The following is an 18,088-nucleotide window of genomic DNA, read 5'->3' on the forward strand; positions in this document are numbered from 1 at the left end:
ACCGCCAATTTTAAACTTGGAAGTTTTATAATGGAAGAATGTCAACTTAGTGTCAATTTTTTGATCACGGTAACTTTCCGCTAGATAAGTGAACGACCTATTAGATGTATTTGTTATTCTTTTTATTAATGGTCAAAGTCCTTTCTTTCAGTTATTGAATTACTTGTCTTCCATTGGTTATACTATTACTATATTTTTCTGATTGGTTATTATTAAATGTAACAATTTCTTACTTTTTGATTTCAGCCAATAGGATTGCAATAATATCTTACATAGTTGATTTTTCATTGGCTATATTTTACATGCTCTATAGAAATAAAATACTATCAATTAATAATTAAATTCTTTATCAATTCCGTAAAATATAATAAATAGAATAAATACATTTGTGCACCAATATAACTATCTTAATAATACGATTGAATATAAGAATGTATTTTCATTCGGGAAGTCCCTATTGTCGCTTATTAAAGTAGTTTACCCTCTTCACCCCACCTTTTACTAAATGCTTATAGCAGAATAACATCGTCAGTGGTCAGCCATTATTGTGAGATATAAAGTTGTTCCATATTTGTTAATATAGAAGTATATAAAAATATTAATTGTTTGTGATTTGAGTTTATTATAAAAATGCATACAATACCAGAATTAGGTACAAGCGTACCTGCCTTTCTTGCAAAACTTTGGAAACTAGTTGAAGATCCTGAGACCGACGACCTTATTTGTTGGTCACCTGTAAGTCGCCGATTTATTTATTATTAATAAATATTAATTCTTTTAAGATTTACAACATCGTTACTATATTTTAAATACAATATATGTTTAACAACAACTTGTACAATCATTTTCTTTACCGGTCCTTTTTTTATCTCTTTCCGTAAATAGTTTAATCAACGTAACGTAAGCTTAACGTTGATTTCTATCGTATATATTTTTAATTATATTGTCATCATTAAGTAATGTAAATTTATGTTTTTTGTTTAGAATGGACGAAGCTTTTTTATTCGAAATCAGGCACAATTTGCCAGAGAATTATTACCACATTATTACAAACATAATAATATGGCTAGCTTTGTGCGGCAATTAAATATGTGTATGTATAAAAATATATATTTCTATATGTAATATATTCTAAATTTAACATTAACCTTATAATTGAACATCATACAATTTATTATATTTTAGATGGATTTCATAAGAAAGTTTCTGTAGAATTAGGCGGTTTAAAATGTGATAGGGATGAAATGGAATTCGCACATCAATTTTTTTGTAAAGGTCATCCATATCTTGTTGAACATATTAAAAGAAAAGTAAGTTCATATTATTGACAATTATTTCTTTATTTAATACTAATCTACAATAATTTATAAAAGTGGTAGATGTTGCTTTTATTTTAAATATGAAATTAGAAACTTGATATTTAAAAATTCACAATTTGCTTTATAATATATATATATAGATTGCATCAAGTAAAGGTCAAGATCCAGCTCTTACACCTATTAAGCCAGAACTAATGAATAAAATGTTAACAGAAGTAAGAAGTATGAGAGGTAGACAAGAACATTTAGATTCGCGATTGGGTGCTATGAAAAGAGAAAATGAAGCATTATGGAGAGAGCTTGCAATGCTTAGACAAAAACATTTAAAACAGCAACAAATTGTAAACAAATTAATTCATTTCCTTGTAACGCTAGTACAACCATCAAGAAGTGGTGGACTTTCTGTTAAAAGACGGTATCCATTAATGATAGATGATTCTAATCGTCAGCGTAATAAACAAAGTAAAATTTCAAAGGTATTTATGCGTATGTTTCCTTATGTTTAATGATTTTCTGAGATTTGTGTGTACAAATATATTTATATATTAATGGTTATATGTTTAGGCACAAACATCTCCAACAGGACCTGTTATTCATGAACTTGATTCTTCTGAACCAGATTTAGACTCTCAATACATAGTTGCTGAGTAGGTATTAATTTATTTTTATTGTAATTAATATAATAAAAATCTTGCGTAATACCTAAAATTGGAATAATTTTAAATATAAATGAATAAATTTTTGTAACATAGAATGTTAGAGAATCAGCAACATCCAGCAATAGAAAGTCCTGAACATCCCAATGATTCATCATTAGTAGATGATGACAGCATGGAAACTATACACTTAGTGGATAATGCGGTTCATCTTCAAAGAAATGATATTAGCTTGGTTAAGTCACAAGAGATAGATGCAAAGAAGAAACGACCCTGTAAGGGTAAAAAAAAGTAAGTACATTAATAATTTCGTAAAGAAATCACATTATTAATCACAATATATAATTGTTGATCTATTAGTATTTTATAGGATACCATATAAACAATATTAAATAATATTTGTTTCCTACTTAATTACACTTTCCTGTTAATTTCGAATTATTATTATAATCATATGACTTATTATTAGTATTTGATAATGAGAATCATTATAAAACACTATATATATATAATTTATATAGTGTAATTACATACAATGCAATATTTAACTTTAAGTAACTTTTACCATTGATATATTACTTTGAACATATATCTATACATATAATCTTATTAGATTATAATTTGTTTATATTAGTGCATGATTACTGTCCAAGCCAATTTTATGTAGATTGTATAGCACGTTTCATACTTATTTCATTAATACTTATAATTATGCAATTTAAATATTATTAGGAGGAAAAACAAGGTGCCTGTCAAAATTTTGATCCCATCAACGGAGAATGGACAAGAGTCAAGGTTAACATTTTTCACTCGACATAATTTGGTGTTGGTGTTTTAAGTTATTTCTTTTTTTTTCTATTTTTTTATTTTTTTTTTTTATTTTTTATTTTTTCTTGTTGAAAGAAACTAAGTTGGCTCATAAACATGCTTTCCATAAATTCTTTTTGCATGACTGTAGGGGTATCATAATGAAGTAATTGTAAATGAATCTTTGGATATATCAAAATGAGATGTATTTTGTTTTGTAGTATTTAAATTATTTCTCAGTAATATCTATATTGATAAACTAGTGGAAATCACATATTTTGAAGGCCAACATTTTTCTTTAAGTAAAAAAAAAAAATGTTATTTTCAAAAGAAATAAAATTTAACAAAAATATAAGTATTAAGTAAATGTACATGATTTGTTGCTTCAGTGTTCTGCAATTACAAATTTGGGGCAGTAACATGATCAACAAATATGATGCCTTACATATATTGCATGAACAATGATTAGTTATCATGATTTAATTATTTGTGGCTGTAACTGGACATACATGCATATTTACACATTTACATGATACCATATTTTATCAAATTATGATTATATGTATATGACGTTGTAATAATTATATTTCTATACTATTTAAATACATCTTACATATATATATATATATAGGTGGGGCAAGTTGATGTGAACAGACTTGTTAATTGATCTCATACTATGCTATGTATCTTCAGTCAGGAAATCAATCCTTTTTTAGGTTTAACATAATACTTTTGCTATTCTGTTAATTGAGTTAGAGACATTACATTTAAGATTTATCTTGCATGATACTAGTAATAAATCATTAAGCATACTTTTTCTTATATTTCTGCCAAATTTTCAAAATTAGACAACAGATACTAAAGAAAGAACATAAGGTATATCAGTCATATAAAAATCAAGATAATGAAGATTCGCATTAGGTTGTCTCACTTTTTAGGGAAGAAACACATTTGCTCGAAATACCCATTGAGGACTCTCCTGTGACGATTGCATTATTGGAGAATAATTCAGTCACTTCTAAACCAATACCAGTGGCGACTGTTCGTAGTTCCAAGTTAGCAGCTATGGCTGCTAACATGAGTAAATCCAATGAAGTTGAACCTGATGTTGATATTGAACCATCAACTGAAATAGACGACGATATTCAAGAAACTGACTCTTCTCTGGTGAAACTTGAAGACATATTAATTGTTCCCGAAATTATCAATAATAATAATATGGAGAATGATGAAAATGAAGAGAATAGCAATAACAGTTCCAATAGTCAATCTGCAAGGCTTAATAATGATTTCATGAATGTTAATCACGAAGAAAATATCATAGATGAAGATAATCAGATTGTTGCAGATAAAAGTGAAGCATCAAATTTGTCGGAGCAACAAAAATATGGCTGCAATAAACCAGACAGAAGTGATTCAGTAGACTTATCTTTGAGTTGCGTCAATCCTTCAGGCGTACCTGATGCTAATTACAGGTTAGGAACAATGTAAGTTCAACATAGACCATGGGTAATGAGATCAAATGCAGTGTATTCTACTTAAATGTAGTGGAAATATTAATTTAGAAGACTGAGATGGGAACAACCGATTTTTATACTTTATAATGATTGCATTAATCAAGTACAAGGAATTTTTTACATATAAATTAATATCAATAATTGGTTATAACATATATATGTGTGTATATTGCATGCACATACATATATGTACGTATACATCAAATGATAAAATTCAAAATTTTATTGTTTTTATAATATCCCATCGTTGTACGTCTCAGAAAAATTTGATCTTAACAAAGTATTATTTGAAAATCTTTTTACAAGTTTATTGCAGTCTGTCCGTATAAAAATTAGTATGTTATCGTGCATCTGTTGTCATCTATATTTTCGTATATGTTAGATTAAATTTTAAATGTAATTTTTCGTCTCATAAATGATAGTAAAAATACTTAATAACTACAGTATGTGCATCACTAATATAAGTTATTAAAAAAACAGAACTAATACTTAAGTCATATGTGTGAAACTATTAGAAATATTGTTTGCACAAGTAGTATGATTTATTGAAACACTTATATACAATATGTTCTACCTTTTTTAATTCTTAAGAAATAAGTTTTTTCTGAGACTTACTACATAAAAGGCATTACATACACTGCATATAAATGAGAAATAAATATTGAAATATTGGTATATAGTAAGCTTATACCAATTATAAAATATAATAAATATTGGTATATTTCAAACTTTATACCAATTTATCATCCATTATGAAATTTTGCTATTTACTTGTTTTTACATTGATTAGTTGGCAATATTGGTTTTATAAATTTACTTGTGCTTACATCTCTTCATATAAAGAATCATAATTTTCAGGTAACATTTAAACAATTTAGGAGCATCTATACAAACACGGATAAATTTGTGTGAATGGTGACATTTTTATGCATATTGATCTACTTTGAAAACTGTCTATAGGGAGGAAATGGATAATCATCTTGAATCAATGCAGACGGAATTGGACAATCTTCGAGATATCCTACGTGGTGAAGGATATAGTATTGATGCTAATACACTTCTTGGGGTAAATACACTTTTTGGGGTAAATATATTTCTTGGGATAAATATTTTTCTTGGGGTAAATACACTATTTTTTGGGGTAAATACACTATTAAAAATCACAAGAAAAACATCATTCAATGTTAATAGAATACATTAGATTAGAGTTCAATTATTTTATAATTGCTTGTATTTTTAGTTATTTGGTGCAGAGGATTCTTCAATGTCATTTGGCATATCCGTTAATTCAGATTTGGATAGACATTGTGATAAAGAAGATGATGATCAATCTGCAGGTACGGTAATGCAATTACACTTTTTAATAATTTTATAGTTCGATTACTCTATTAATATTACCTGAATTTTTATACATATACAAGACAATATGTATGAGCATATGAATAGCATCATGTATGAATAGCATCAAAATCGTCTCTAAAATTTGTAGAAATCATTTTTCATGAGAAAGAATAGAATTGTATTAATATTATATGAATATGAATTATGAATTACGATTATAGTTGCTGACTCTATAAGTGGAAATGGTGGGGGAGAATTAATGGCATATAACCCTGCACCTAGTTTATTAGATTTTGATGATGACATATTTTTGGGTGCTACTACATCATCTCCAATTACTAATTCAGCAAATGATGTGTCTTCAAGTAATCTATATGCTTCAGATCCCCTTGATTTAGAAGATAACAAAACTTCACTTCTTGAATCTTATGTAGGAAGCAATGAAAATAATAATTCGTAAAATCTCTTTAAGGTAGGTGCTATATATTATTACTCATTAATATATATGTTAATTGGGTCGTTAATTTTTTATTAACAACTTTTTATGCTTGAATGTCGTTATGACATTAAAAGCATTTTTGTATTCTGTACACAATTTTTGCAATTTAATAAATATTATTATTTAAAATATGTATATACAATCATTATTATAAAATTATTATTATAAAAAGTAGATCCTTATTCCATTACATTATTTTTTGTCCTATACTTTACTTAATTTTGTTATAAATTAATATGTATTTTATATAAGTGTAATTGAAAATTTATATTAATTTCATCCAGTATGTTTAATCTTTTATTTTTAAACAAATAGGAGTTGTATTATTTGAAAATAATATCATAGTAACAAATTTGTCTGGAAAAATGTTCTCTTTATATTATTTTTCACATAAACATGTTAATTTTTTTCTAAAACTTCGATTTATATGTAAACTTTGTTTATTTATAATCATAAATTATTAATGAGCAGTATTTATTTTTATATAAAAATAATTATTATATCTATGAAAAAATTCTTTGAAAAAAAGTTTTTAATTTGTTTTTTAATTTTATTGTACTATGAATTAATGGATAAAGATATTCTTTCTTTATTTTAGCTTTCGAGGAAAGGCTACTGGATTCTTAATTACCTATATGGTAATACCATCATTTTAGTTTTATTTAATATAACAAAAATTATCATAAAAACAGCAGCAGATTTAATGTCAGATGTAAAACAATAATAATATTAATGAAAAATTAGTTCTTTTTTTTTTTTTTTTTTTTTTTTTTTTCTTACAGTAGAAAGTATAACGTAATACATCAAATAAATACCATTGGTTTGAGCTATACTGCAACTCATGAAACGAAGAAAAATATTAATTTTAGTATATAATTTTATCAATTTTAATTAGTAAAAATATATATCACAGATATAAGTTATTTTCACAAAATAATTTTTTTGTACATAAATATGGAAGTAACATCAATAACAAAGTGTGAGGCAAGTTTTATGCAATGTAGTAGGTGCATTAAAGAGCAACCTTCTTTTATATAACGCATCTGAGAGATATGCTGTTAGAATTAAAAATTCAAATGGCGTGATATATGTATGGACATGTTAAAAAAGATATGTTATGTCATTATATTATATTTTTTGCATAATTGTTGATTAGATTATTATAATAATATAAAATAAAATGTATAAAGTGATAGTGTTTGAGAACTAAGATTTCAGCGTTCAGTTTTCATACGATTTCCTCGCTATCACACGTGCTTTAAAATTATTATTAATAAACGTGATCTTTTTTAAAAAAAGTATACTACACGTATTATTTTAAATTCGTATATATCTTTGTATATCACGGAATTAAGCAAATTATTTTTTTCTTATTTAATTTATTTAATATGAAATCAATTAACGAATATTGATCAATAACTTTCTCAGATTCCATGTGTAATGATCTTAAAACACTGAAATCTTAGGCTTGTAATTGATTATTATAAAATATTGATTTCTGAGTTTGTTTTGAACAAATATTATAATCATTATATTGTGCAGATTATTTAACATATATTATTCTAATTTGCAGGTAATTATTTTTTTACGAACGAAGCTATTTCTGCTATTAATATAAAATATATTGGCATGTGTACGATTTCATATGCAATCAACAATTAATGAAACAATTTTTTTTTTTTTTTTTTTTTTTATTTTTTTTCCTTTTCTTTTCTTTTTTTTTTTTTTTTTTTATACATAAAAAAGTTACAACTTATTCCTTTTATGTTATCTTATCATAATATTTCTGATTCAATTATAAAGATGTATTTTCTATCATAATACGAATTATGATATGTTATTACTTATTAACATAGAATTTTAATTTAGTTTATTCCGAGTTTAAATAGACAGTATATAATACAGATTATGGTATTCAGAATGGTTCGTCTATGAGGAATTAGTCGACTATCTTCCAAATTAAAAAAGAATAGAAGAATGTTTTATAAGCTATGTATAATGACATCTCTATTTCTATTTAATAATAATAACAATGTAATTTTTTAATCAGAATACGGAATATGTCTTTATAACTAAAGAATTATCTTCATTCTATCTCCTTTTTTTGTTTCCCGTTACATATTTCAGAAAAAAAAAAGAGTACCTCAATCCCAGGATTAAGTAATTATTGACAGTCTTAAATAAAATACTTTGTTTTTCATAAATTTTTCATGAAATATTAGATAATAAATATATTTGAATACGCAATAATCTAATTTTGTACACGAATTTTTTGTAAAATTGATCAATGAATAATAAGGAAGTTGAAAATATGAAAATTAAATAATATAATCGGTTAAGAAAATTTATTAAATTAATTTGCATTTTATCATACTGCTTTAGAAAATAATCGTCTGTTTCCTCTTAGCTGATCCATCTCATATATAAACAATAAATTATTAACTTTACGTACAACATATTGTAATAAAATTGATTAGTTACTTTGATAAATAGTTCCTCCTACAAAGGGTTAATCAACAAATAAATAATCTATTATCATACAAAAGTATAGTTCGTATTGTACTATACTCTAAACTTTACAGTCTAAATAATCCAATAATGTAATGTGCTATCACTTTTCTATAAAACATGTGTCTTTTAAAATATATTATTAAATATTATTCATTAATAATAAAATGCAGAAATTTTGTTAAATACGCTTTTTTAAAAAATTCGAATCATATTAAACTGTAAATCGTATTAAAATAGAAATTTAATGTCCATAATATATATCAAGAAGGCTTTATATAATCTTTATTTAAAAATATTTCTACTACGTTTGTCATACATTTTTAGATAAATAACGTGTAATTAATATAGATAAAGAAATTTTTACTAGCGATTATGTTAATTTTGTCTGTTACATAAATAAAATTTAGATTATTGTTTATGTATTTAATTTATAAATGAATGTCCCATATATATATTGAATTATGTTCGAATTGAAAAAAAGAGTATTTTCAAATAAATTAACTTCAAGATATTATTTCGAGAATCTGTTAGTAGAAAATCATGTAATATATGTATTTCATAGAGTCGGTATGTATTTATCTTAGAATAAATTTAATGGAAGAAAGAACGATGTATGATTAAATATTTTTCTTTAAATAATGGTAATACAAATTATTATTATTATCCATTGATTAATCTAAAATCTGTTACACTTATTATTTTACACTTGTAATAGCAAAGTGTATAGAATTATGCAAGTAGTTATATTTTCATATAATATTGTATATTAGAAACGATCACATTTTTTGTTAACTTCTTTTATTTATAAAAAATCTTCTGTGGATGTTACAGTTGCTTCCATAAGCAAACCGAAATCTAATTCAGCAAGACTAGCTGAAATAATATTAGTAAAAGAGGCATATTAGTTTGTATTACAGAAATATCGATCGTTGATATCTATTTATATATACCTTTTGCAGTGAGTAGATCAAGAAATGTATCTAGAGGCGATAAACGATCCGCAGAAGGAAATGCTGCTAAACCTAGAGATAAGTTTTTTTTTTATTAGATTTATTATCTTTTTATCATTTTACTTACTCACCATTATGATGATTACGGTGCTGGAAAGATCTGCCACGATTTTGAGCTACTTCGCCTGATAAAATATTAGCTGCATGTTCCCGAGCTCTTAGCATAAAGCTAACTGGATGTAACCATTGATTTAAAAGTCTTTTGGCTCGAGATCGTGGCAGCAAAGATAGTAAAGCCAATTTTTTAATAGTATTTTCTTTTGTATCACTTATATCTGATAATACATTTTCAATTACAATATGTAATTATTTTTTAATATTTACAATATAAACGTAGTGAGTAATATATACCTGCCATGATAATTTTTGTAACATCTACTTGTAACTCAAATACTGCTCTCTGAACATATTGTAAAAACATAGAATAACTTAAAGTTTTATACCCAAGATAAGTAAAAAACGACGTAAATCCTTGAGGAGCAGGAAACGCTATATTTTCTAATGCATATCTGTAACGTTCCAAAAGCATGAACAATAACCATCGTTTTCCATTATCCAATTGATCACTGAAATGAAATACATTTCATGATATTTTTTTGTAAATCAAGTATTGTAATTATGTAAATAATTTGAGGGATTTCTTACATAAGCATAAAACCACGTTCTTGTTCAATTCGTAAGTCAACGTTAGCAGCCCGACAAAGCATGTGACATAAAATACGTGATGTTTCTAATTGTGCAGCTACGTATCTCGTAGCCATTGCATGAACTTGTAAAGCTGTACATGAACCTTGAATATGAGATGTCGATGATTGTGTACCATTCTTCAAAAGATACATCGAAAGCTCACGTAAATTAACTGAAACGATATGTTCTTGTTTCGAAGCGGTGCAACTTTCACTTTCTGTGAATGGTAAACTAGAGTCCAACAACTTGTTGCTACGATTACCCAGTAAATCTCCAAGAGCAACTGTAGCTATAACAAATCTGTACACTTAATAATTAGATACAGCCAAATATTAGAATATTAAAAAGAAACATTATATTATATATTACCCTCCACTTGGAGACATAGGAGTACTACATCTGGATAATGCCTCTGGTTGATAACATGCCAATGAGACCAACAATTTTTCCGCAATTTTACTTGGCTGAAATCTTGGCTTATCTTGAATATTTTTATTTAATTGTTCCCAAAGTCTAGTCCACAAATCGCTATGATAAGGAACTAATCTTTGTTGTGGTGAAAGTAACATAACAGATGTATTCCATAGTTTTTCATGACTTAATGTTATATTTAAATCATTAACTTTTATTTCAAAAGTCGTGTACTCTTCCATCGTAGTAACAGGTAATAATGTTAATAAGGGCATAGCATCTGCAAGTAAATTCTTTTGTATCAAAGCGTATGATCCGCCAATAAGAATTTCTTGCATATATCGTACGATCTCCAAAAGTCGAGGTTTCTCTGCTACAATAGATACTAAATCCGCAATAATTTCCATATCATTTTTATGACAAATGAAGTAATGTAAAATTCCCAAGCGTACTTCAACAGAAGTTTCTTTTCGAAAAATATCGATAAGAAAATCAGTAGAAATGGATAATTCTACAAGATCTAGTGTGGGTAAATCAATAGTTAAAATTTTTGAGTCAGAATTTGAAAAAATACTGCTTCCATCTAAGTAGCCAATCTTATTCTCTGTAATATTATGATGAAGACCAGATGTTTCTTGCTTTTTATGATTTCCTTCTTCCGTATTTTGTAAATCAAGTAATGGAACTAAATAAGAACCATGTGATACAACAGGTGTTGAAGAACCACATAAAATATGGCAACAGGGATCATGATTCAGTCCTATTTCAAGAAGATGTATAAGTAAACCTTGCACGAATACAATCATATAATGATTTTTATATATTGCAAAGGTTGGTCTTATAAGCTTAGCACGTGACCATGGTATGCCTGGTATAACACAATGAATTACACAACTATGATGAAGAAGCGTAACTGAATATGCGAAATGTACAGTATTTGATTCAGTTAAAGAATTAAGTACATGTTGTGTTTTCATTGGTCTATATAGATAATGATGACAAACACAGACCATTCCTTTAGAATCTGATACCACAATAAGGTCTAAAGAACAATCATGAACTCTCAAAGGTATAACATCATCTTCATAAGTTCCACAATTAGAAGTAGTTGATAATTGAGGTAAGTTTAAAGGAATATTTAACTGAAAGACAAAACATTGTAATTATTGACAAATAATTAGTTATATAGAAATGTTTACTGTACAATAAAATATTAACCACTGTTTCATGTGGAAGATCATCATGAAATTGAAGTCCACTAAGCGTTGGATTTGAACGAGACAATTTGATATTATTTTCATCGTTATCTTCGCTCACTAAACTCGTAGGAATTCGTCTGTGATGAATATGATATAAGACTTGATTTGTCATATCCCATTGTGCCCAAACAAACTCTTTTACTAATTCTTCGTGTTTTAATTCTTTTATTTCCCACAAAGCATCCACTGATGCATCAAATATGATAGTATATATCATGACACCTACATAAATAAAATTATAACATTAATATATAAAGAAAGTTAAATAAATCCTGATTAATTTAAGAATAATTCTATTATATACTTACATTCTTGATGAAGTAATAATAAAAATTTATCAGATGTAGTTTGGAGTTTTTCCCTATATAAGAACTGAATACGCACTTGCTTAGACCTTTCAATTTCTAAATTGTAGAGTTTATCTATGTCAAGTTTCATTAGATATGCTTGATAAGTTTCTACATTCACAATTGACTCTTCTACTTTAGAGCTATTTTCTTCAATAGATTCAACAGCCTTTTCAATAGAAGAATTTTGCTTTGTCACATAGCCAAGTAACGTACGGCTTTGATTTATTGTAGCTTGAACAATATTCAATATCATTTGAAAACGATGTAGGATCTACAAAATATAATGCGAGGTGTTTTTTACAAATTATATATATTTTTCATATAATATTCACCTCTAATTTATTTTTAATCCGGTCGTAATGGCCTATAACAGTATATTGCAAAACTGTGTCGTCTTCTAATAACTTTTCTTCCAACCAACATATAAGAAGAGATCCATCTTTTTCTTGACCCAAAAGTTTCCATTGTTCAGCTACAAATATAGAAATATAGATCATGCATGAGCTAAGAAATATTAATATATTAATATATTAGTTATAATATATACAAGGCTGTTATATAGTTTTCGTCATAAATTATGATATAAGAAGTAGTAAGTAAGCAAATACAGATTGCAACTTCATACTTGTAAAGTTATAAGATTTTTACATATTTTTATATATATATGAAAGTGAGTAAGAATTATTGAATATTTCAAAATATATTTATGATACAAGTAGAAGCACAAGTTATTGTACAATTTTAATGCTTTTATAATTTATTATGATATAGTTAATCACAACAGAACATTGACATTTAAAGGATATATTAACCTGTTACTATATGTATTGATATTTTACTTCAAAGAATATTAATTATAAAAATATATAAAAATAAATATTAATTTAATCCTATAAATGTCAATATTGAAATAAGAGCAGTAAATAGAAAAAGAAGTAGTAAGTTACAAAGAAATATAAAGAATTAAAAAAAAAAAACAAAAAAAAAAAGAAAAAAAAACAGAACCAATCCTTACTTTCTGTTAATCATGTAATTCCTATTATTTACTTGCTTTTTATGAAACTTGATAGAACACTTATAATGCACTTATTAATACTTCCTTTTCAATCATATAATCCAACAACGTTCCTTTTCCTGTTTCCAATTGAAAAGTTCCTTTTTAATGCGATAATCCGATCAAAATATTGGACTTTGTTGGTATTTATGGAATGCTATTAAATTAAGAATAACAACAAAACATTCTACATCAATAAATAAATAAACTGAGCTAATAGTATAGATTGCCTTTATGTATTTAACTTCGTTAAGAATTATTTTATTACAATAACAATAATGCTGAATATATCATTGCACTATTAACTTTATTAAATGTATCTCTTTTATTTTAACAAATATAATATACCTGTGACAGTTTTATCTGGCAAAAGTAATCGTAGCTTGGCAGCAAGATTTCCTATCATATCTTTCTTGGAACTATGTCTTAATAAAAAAATCTTATGTGTAACGATTGCAATTAAATGAAAAAAAAAAAAAAATTACTTTCTCCGAATTAAAGAATTATGTAAAAATGTCACAAAAAGCACATTTCATTAGACAGCTGGATCCCATTGTTGAATTATAGAACTCAAAATGATAAGGAGATATAGACGTAGAAGACGTAGATGTTCTATCTCTTTCTAGTAAAATATGATTGGTCAATGCGTTTCCATGGTAACGGATCAATTCTATATCTAACTGCACCTTTGAGTAAATCTATAAAAGGCGAACCAATGGAGGATACTTAGCAGATTGTACAGTCGGTATACACAGGGAAGGTTATTTTTGAAGATCATCTTAATCGGATGTGAAGTAAAATTGTAATATTTTTGTTAAACATATTGCAATAAGTAATGTATTCTTAATCGAATTAAAGTTGCAACTTGAAAAATAATAAGGTATAAATTTATGAAAACATTATATTAAAAGAATCTCGTTGAAAAGTCGTTACGAATATTTTATTGTAGTACACCGAATCGATAAGATTTGAAAGATGGTTTCCTTTTTCCTTTTTGTTTGTCTTTTTTTGTTTTGTTTTTTTTTCTTTTTTTTTTATTCTTTTTTCTTTCTACAAAAAAAAGAACTTAAAATGGATCGAAAATTTAGAAAAAAGACATAGACGTTCGATATTTTATGGCTTTTTTATTGAATGTTCCTAACTGTTATTAAGAAACAATGTGTATCTCTCATACATGTTATAAACTGGTCTTCGTGTACATATTAAAATTTTTTTTTTACGGCGATGTAACCAATGATATTACAGTATTTCTTTAATGTGCATGTATGTATGTATGTACGTATGTAACTATGTACATATGTATGTATGTACGTATGTAACTATTACGTATGTATGTAACTATGTACGTATGTATGGTATGTATGTATGTATGTACGTAGGTATGTGTATGTATGCATGTGATGTATGTATTCGGGAGTAAGACTGATTATTCCACAGTATTTCGTACCGATTGCCCAAGGCATTCATCTTATTTATTTGGTAAATTTTTCAATAAATGCACGTAATTTGTGTGTATTTATTAATGGTTTTATCGTGATCTAAATAATATTGATATGATTCTGTTTGGAGATGGCTTAAGAAATGTAAAGAGATATCTACTATTCCTATTAATTGATCTGTTCCTATGCGTTTGGCCTTTCCAAACATTTTCTATTTGGTGCTATAAGGAATATTCAGTATGTATTTAATGTCTAATTCTTTTTTCTTTTTCTTCTTTTTTTTTCTTTTTCTTCTATACATCGGTACCACTGTGTTACAGCGCATGAAAATACAATGTCGAATTGGTTTTAAGTATTTCAAGTGCCTTCGAAAAGGCAACGATTATTTGATGTCTTTTTTTTTCTTTTTTTTTTTTTTTTTTTTTTTACTATTTTTTAATCGAACAATTTCATGTGATGCACAATAAGATCAAATTATATAGGCCCTCTAACATTTTATAAAGAGTATATAATATTAGAGTCGTAGAGATTTATCATGTGACCTGAAAGTAATAAGTACTCGTGAATTAATTTATATATATATATATATAATATATAATATATAATATATATATATATAGACACACACACATATATATATAGTATGTTCAGTTCAAACGTATACACGTAACTGTTAAAATTTAGACGTAAAATTTGTGTTATTGAAAATATGAAGAAACTTTCTATATAAAAGTTATTTAATTTAAAAAATAAAATATATGGTCGAGGAATTATAAAATTATTAATTGCATAGATCTTAACCTCCATTTTGTTTCTTCTTTTAATAGAATCGTATAATTTGATTTGTCAGGTAATTTTTTCTTTTTTCTTTCTCTTTTTTTTTTTTTTTTTTTTTTTTTTATATATATAAACGGGAGTTAGTTTGACTTTAGTCGTGACTGTATTATAGAGAGTAGGGAAAGCGTAAAGGATTCAAGGTTCACTATTTTATATTTTAATCGTACAAAGAAAATATATAGTTTTCGTATAAAAAAAAGGTTTCTTCGTATTTTTAATAACCTAAATTTTAGGTTCTCAAAAATATTTCTCTATATACGTGAACCGAAGAGACTATATATATCATATATGTGTATATAAGCCAATTTGAAATGTGACGTAAACTAGATTCGTAGCACAAATGCAACCATTTTATTTTCAATAAGGTATTTTCTTTTTTTCTTCTATAAAATAAATGTTTTCTTCGTAAAGAATTTCATTCTTTTTTAAATATATAACAAATCATATTACCAATTATCACCACAATAGAAATTACAAACAAATGTGACTCATATGAACAAGCTCATTAATCAGTGTCCTTTGTTTGTAATTATAAAACAGATTTCATGAAAGCCAATTTGTTTGATTTTCAAAAGTTATATTAAAATTAATAATGAATTCAAAACAATAGTCGTTTTTTCTTTTCTTTTTTCTTTTTTTTTTTTCATTTTCTATGTATATATATAAATTTCTGCATATAGTGCAGTTGTATATAAATCTCTGCGTCTCTTAAGAAACAAGACCATGTAGTGTGTATTTTAGGATATTACTCTAGGTAGGTATAGGTAGATGTTGCCTATGTACAATCGCATTGACGTTGCGTATGCTACTTCTTGGCAATCCTAAGTAAAGCTTATAGTTTGAATAAACTTCTTTAGGTAATTAGGTCTTTAATAAGTAGGTAATAATCCTATTAGAAATAACAGTACAATAACTGACTGTACGAATAATTATTCTGCAGTCATGTACATGTTATATTCTCTAATATAGGGTATTCTCATACGATTTTTCCTTGTTTTGGTTCTGAGAAATAATTAAGATAATCATTCTTTTACTATTATAATTGGCCAGTAAGTATCTGCCATTTTACTTATATTATTATTCTATTTACCATATATACAAATATTATACAATAGTCGCACTTAATTAAGTAATATTAAAATCTAATTTCAATAATGTTGTAGTAGTTATACGAATAGAAACTTTACCGCATCTAATTCTTCCTTGTGTGATAATATATATCATAAATACACTTTTATATAAAATTTGTATAATCTACATGAATCACTTTAAGTATATTTTCTCTTTTTTTCAATCACAAAAGATACAAATGTAATAACCACTACATAAGCGGGGAAATTGTGGGCGGTATCACTCTGGCAGTATCTTATTCAGGCAGATACAACTGATGTCACTTTGAAGGAAAACAAAACAAATTAATTAGCTCAATATTTGTGCGAACGATTATATAGAGCTTATTTTCGCATATTAATCATTGCTTTTTATATATCAATAATAATATTTCAGCCCCTTTTTACATAGATGTGTTATATATGATATATATTTATTTCATCAATGTTATTTGATTCAGTATCGCTTAAAAAAAATTTGATTACACATCATTGTTTCAGGATGTATTTTTCTAATTATTTACATTATTTTCCTAATTGACCTTTTTACATATTTGACATTTTGTATTATTTATTATGTATTAATAATTAATTATTCAGTATGCAATGTGTATTATCACAATATCAAGAAAACTTCAAAATAAATTCAAACTCTTTTGAATGCAGACATTCATTACAGAAATGTGAAAATAAACTCTATATATGCAAATTGTTTCTAAATTTTGATGTATCTTCAGAGATATATTTTATTAATACTTGCAATACGCTTAGATTAATACTAGGATTCAAAGATATTTTATTTTAAGTATATCACTCTTTTCACATTTTTGTCATTTAAAGTTGTTCATTTTTTTTCTTTTTTTTTTTTCTTTTTTTTTTTTTTTTTTTTTTTTCAATGAACTTTAAGGTCCTAATATTGAGTCAAGTTTTATACGTACAAGTTTATAATAGATTTATTAACTTTTATGATTCATACTAATTTCTTTAATGATTATCTGATTCATGTTCATCAAGTCAAATAAAAAAAACATTTTATAACAAAATACATACTAATAAGCTAATAATAAAAAAATAATAATAATAAAAATAATAATAACGAAATTAAAATTTATATTAGAATCTAGTTCTCTCTTGTATTTCTACAGAAGACATAGTCTTTTTACTTTTTTAACTGTTAACTTTTAGATATTGAATAAAAAATTTTAATCTATTAAGTAATATCATTCAGAGTAAATAAAAGAAAAATCATTTTTATAATATGTCTTGACTCACATAATCATTA

The 18,088-nt window shown here is 25.9% G+C and overlaps 2 protein-coding genes and 1 long non-coding RNA gene across 16 annotated transcripts in view; 2 read left to right on the top strand and 1 right to left on the bottom strand.

The window, feature by feature from the left end:
* The first annotated feature begins 513 nt into the window (after nt 1-513).
* On the top strand, nt 514-7,747 carry LOC118442298 (heat shock factor protein). Of its 7 annotated transcripts, none has more exons than XM_085661909.1 (12): nt 514-735; nt 985-1,093; nt 1,186-1,310; nt 1,460-1,795; nt 1,884-1,966; nt 2,072-2,266; nt 2,708-2,770; nt 3,721-4,269; nt 5,260-5,383; nt 5,540-5,636; nt 6,024-6,112; nt 6,738-7,747. In XM_085661909.1, the coding sequence occupies exons 1-11, from the start codon at nt 631-633 to the stop codon at nt 6,098-6,100; spliced, it is 1,863 nt and encodes a 620-aa protein (XP_085518035.1). In that variant the 5' UTR covers nt 514-630; the 3' UTR covers nt 6,101-6,112; nt 6,738-7,747. The 7 variants fall into 7 exon arrangements, with proteins under 7 accessions (XP_085518035.1, XP_085518036.1, XP_035723602.1 ...); XM_085661910.1 differs by having other exon boundaries at nt 5,260-5,365; XM_035867709.2 differs by having other exon boundaries at nt 3,721-4,257; nt 5,862-6,112; nt 6,738-7,745.
* A 1,342-nt stretch (nt 7,748-9,089) lies between these two features.
* On the bottom strand, nt 9,090-14,168 carry pigeon (gamma-secretase activating protein pigeon). Of its 3 annotated transcripts, none has more exons than XM_085661919.1 (11): nt 13,770-14,168; nt 13,419-13,578; nt 12,700-12,839; nt 12,326-12,638; nt 11,977-12,239; nt 10,717-11,900; nt 10,306-10,647; nt 10,012-10,226; nt 9,732-9,935; nt 9,601-9,672; nt 9,091-9,523 (listed from the first exon to the last, which is right to left on the bottom strand). In XM_085661919.1, the coding sequence occupies exons 4-11, from the start codon at nt 12,618-12,620 to the stop codon at nt 9,453-9,455; spliced, it is 2,646 nt and encodes an 881-aa protein (XP_085518045.1). In that variant the 5' UTR covers nt 12,621-12,638; nt 12,700-12,839; nt 13,419-13,578; nt 13,770-14,168; the 3' UTR covers nt 9,091-9,452. The 3 variants fall into 3 exon arrangements, with proteins under 3 accessions (XP_035723593.1, XP_085518045.1, XP_035723594.1); XM_035867701.2 differs by having other exon boundaries at nt 13,383-13,578; XM_035867700.2 differs by lacking the exon at nt 13,419-13,578 and having other exon boundaries at nt 9,090-9,523.
* The window catches only part of LOC118442301 (uncharacterized), a 69,163-nt gene continuing 65,212 nt past the window's right edge, over nt 14,138-18,088 (top strand). For 3 of the 6 annotated variants that reach the window (XR_014983106.1, XR_014983103.1, XR_014983105.1), the window contains exon 1: nt 14,138-14,301. This is a non-coding gene — a long non-coding RNA (uncharacterized LOC118442301). Of the gene's footprint in view, nt 14,302-14,526; nt 15,098-15,782; nt 16,063-18,088 lie in introns of those variants that run through there. The other 3 variants (XR_004838361.2, XR_014983107.1, XR_014983104.1) reach the window with 3 other exon arrangements.

Source organism: Vespa mandarinia, chromosome 16 (genome assembly GCF_050613455.1).
Source record: "Vespa mandarinia isolate Hongniang chromosome 16, ASM5061345v1, whole genome shotgun sequence".
Lineage (NCBI taxonomy): Eukaryota > Metazoa > Arthropoda > Insecta > Hymenoptera > Vespidae > Vespa > Vespa mandarinia.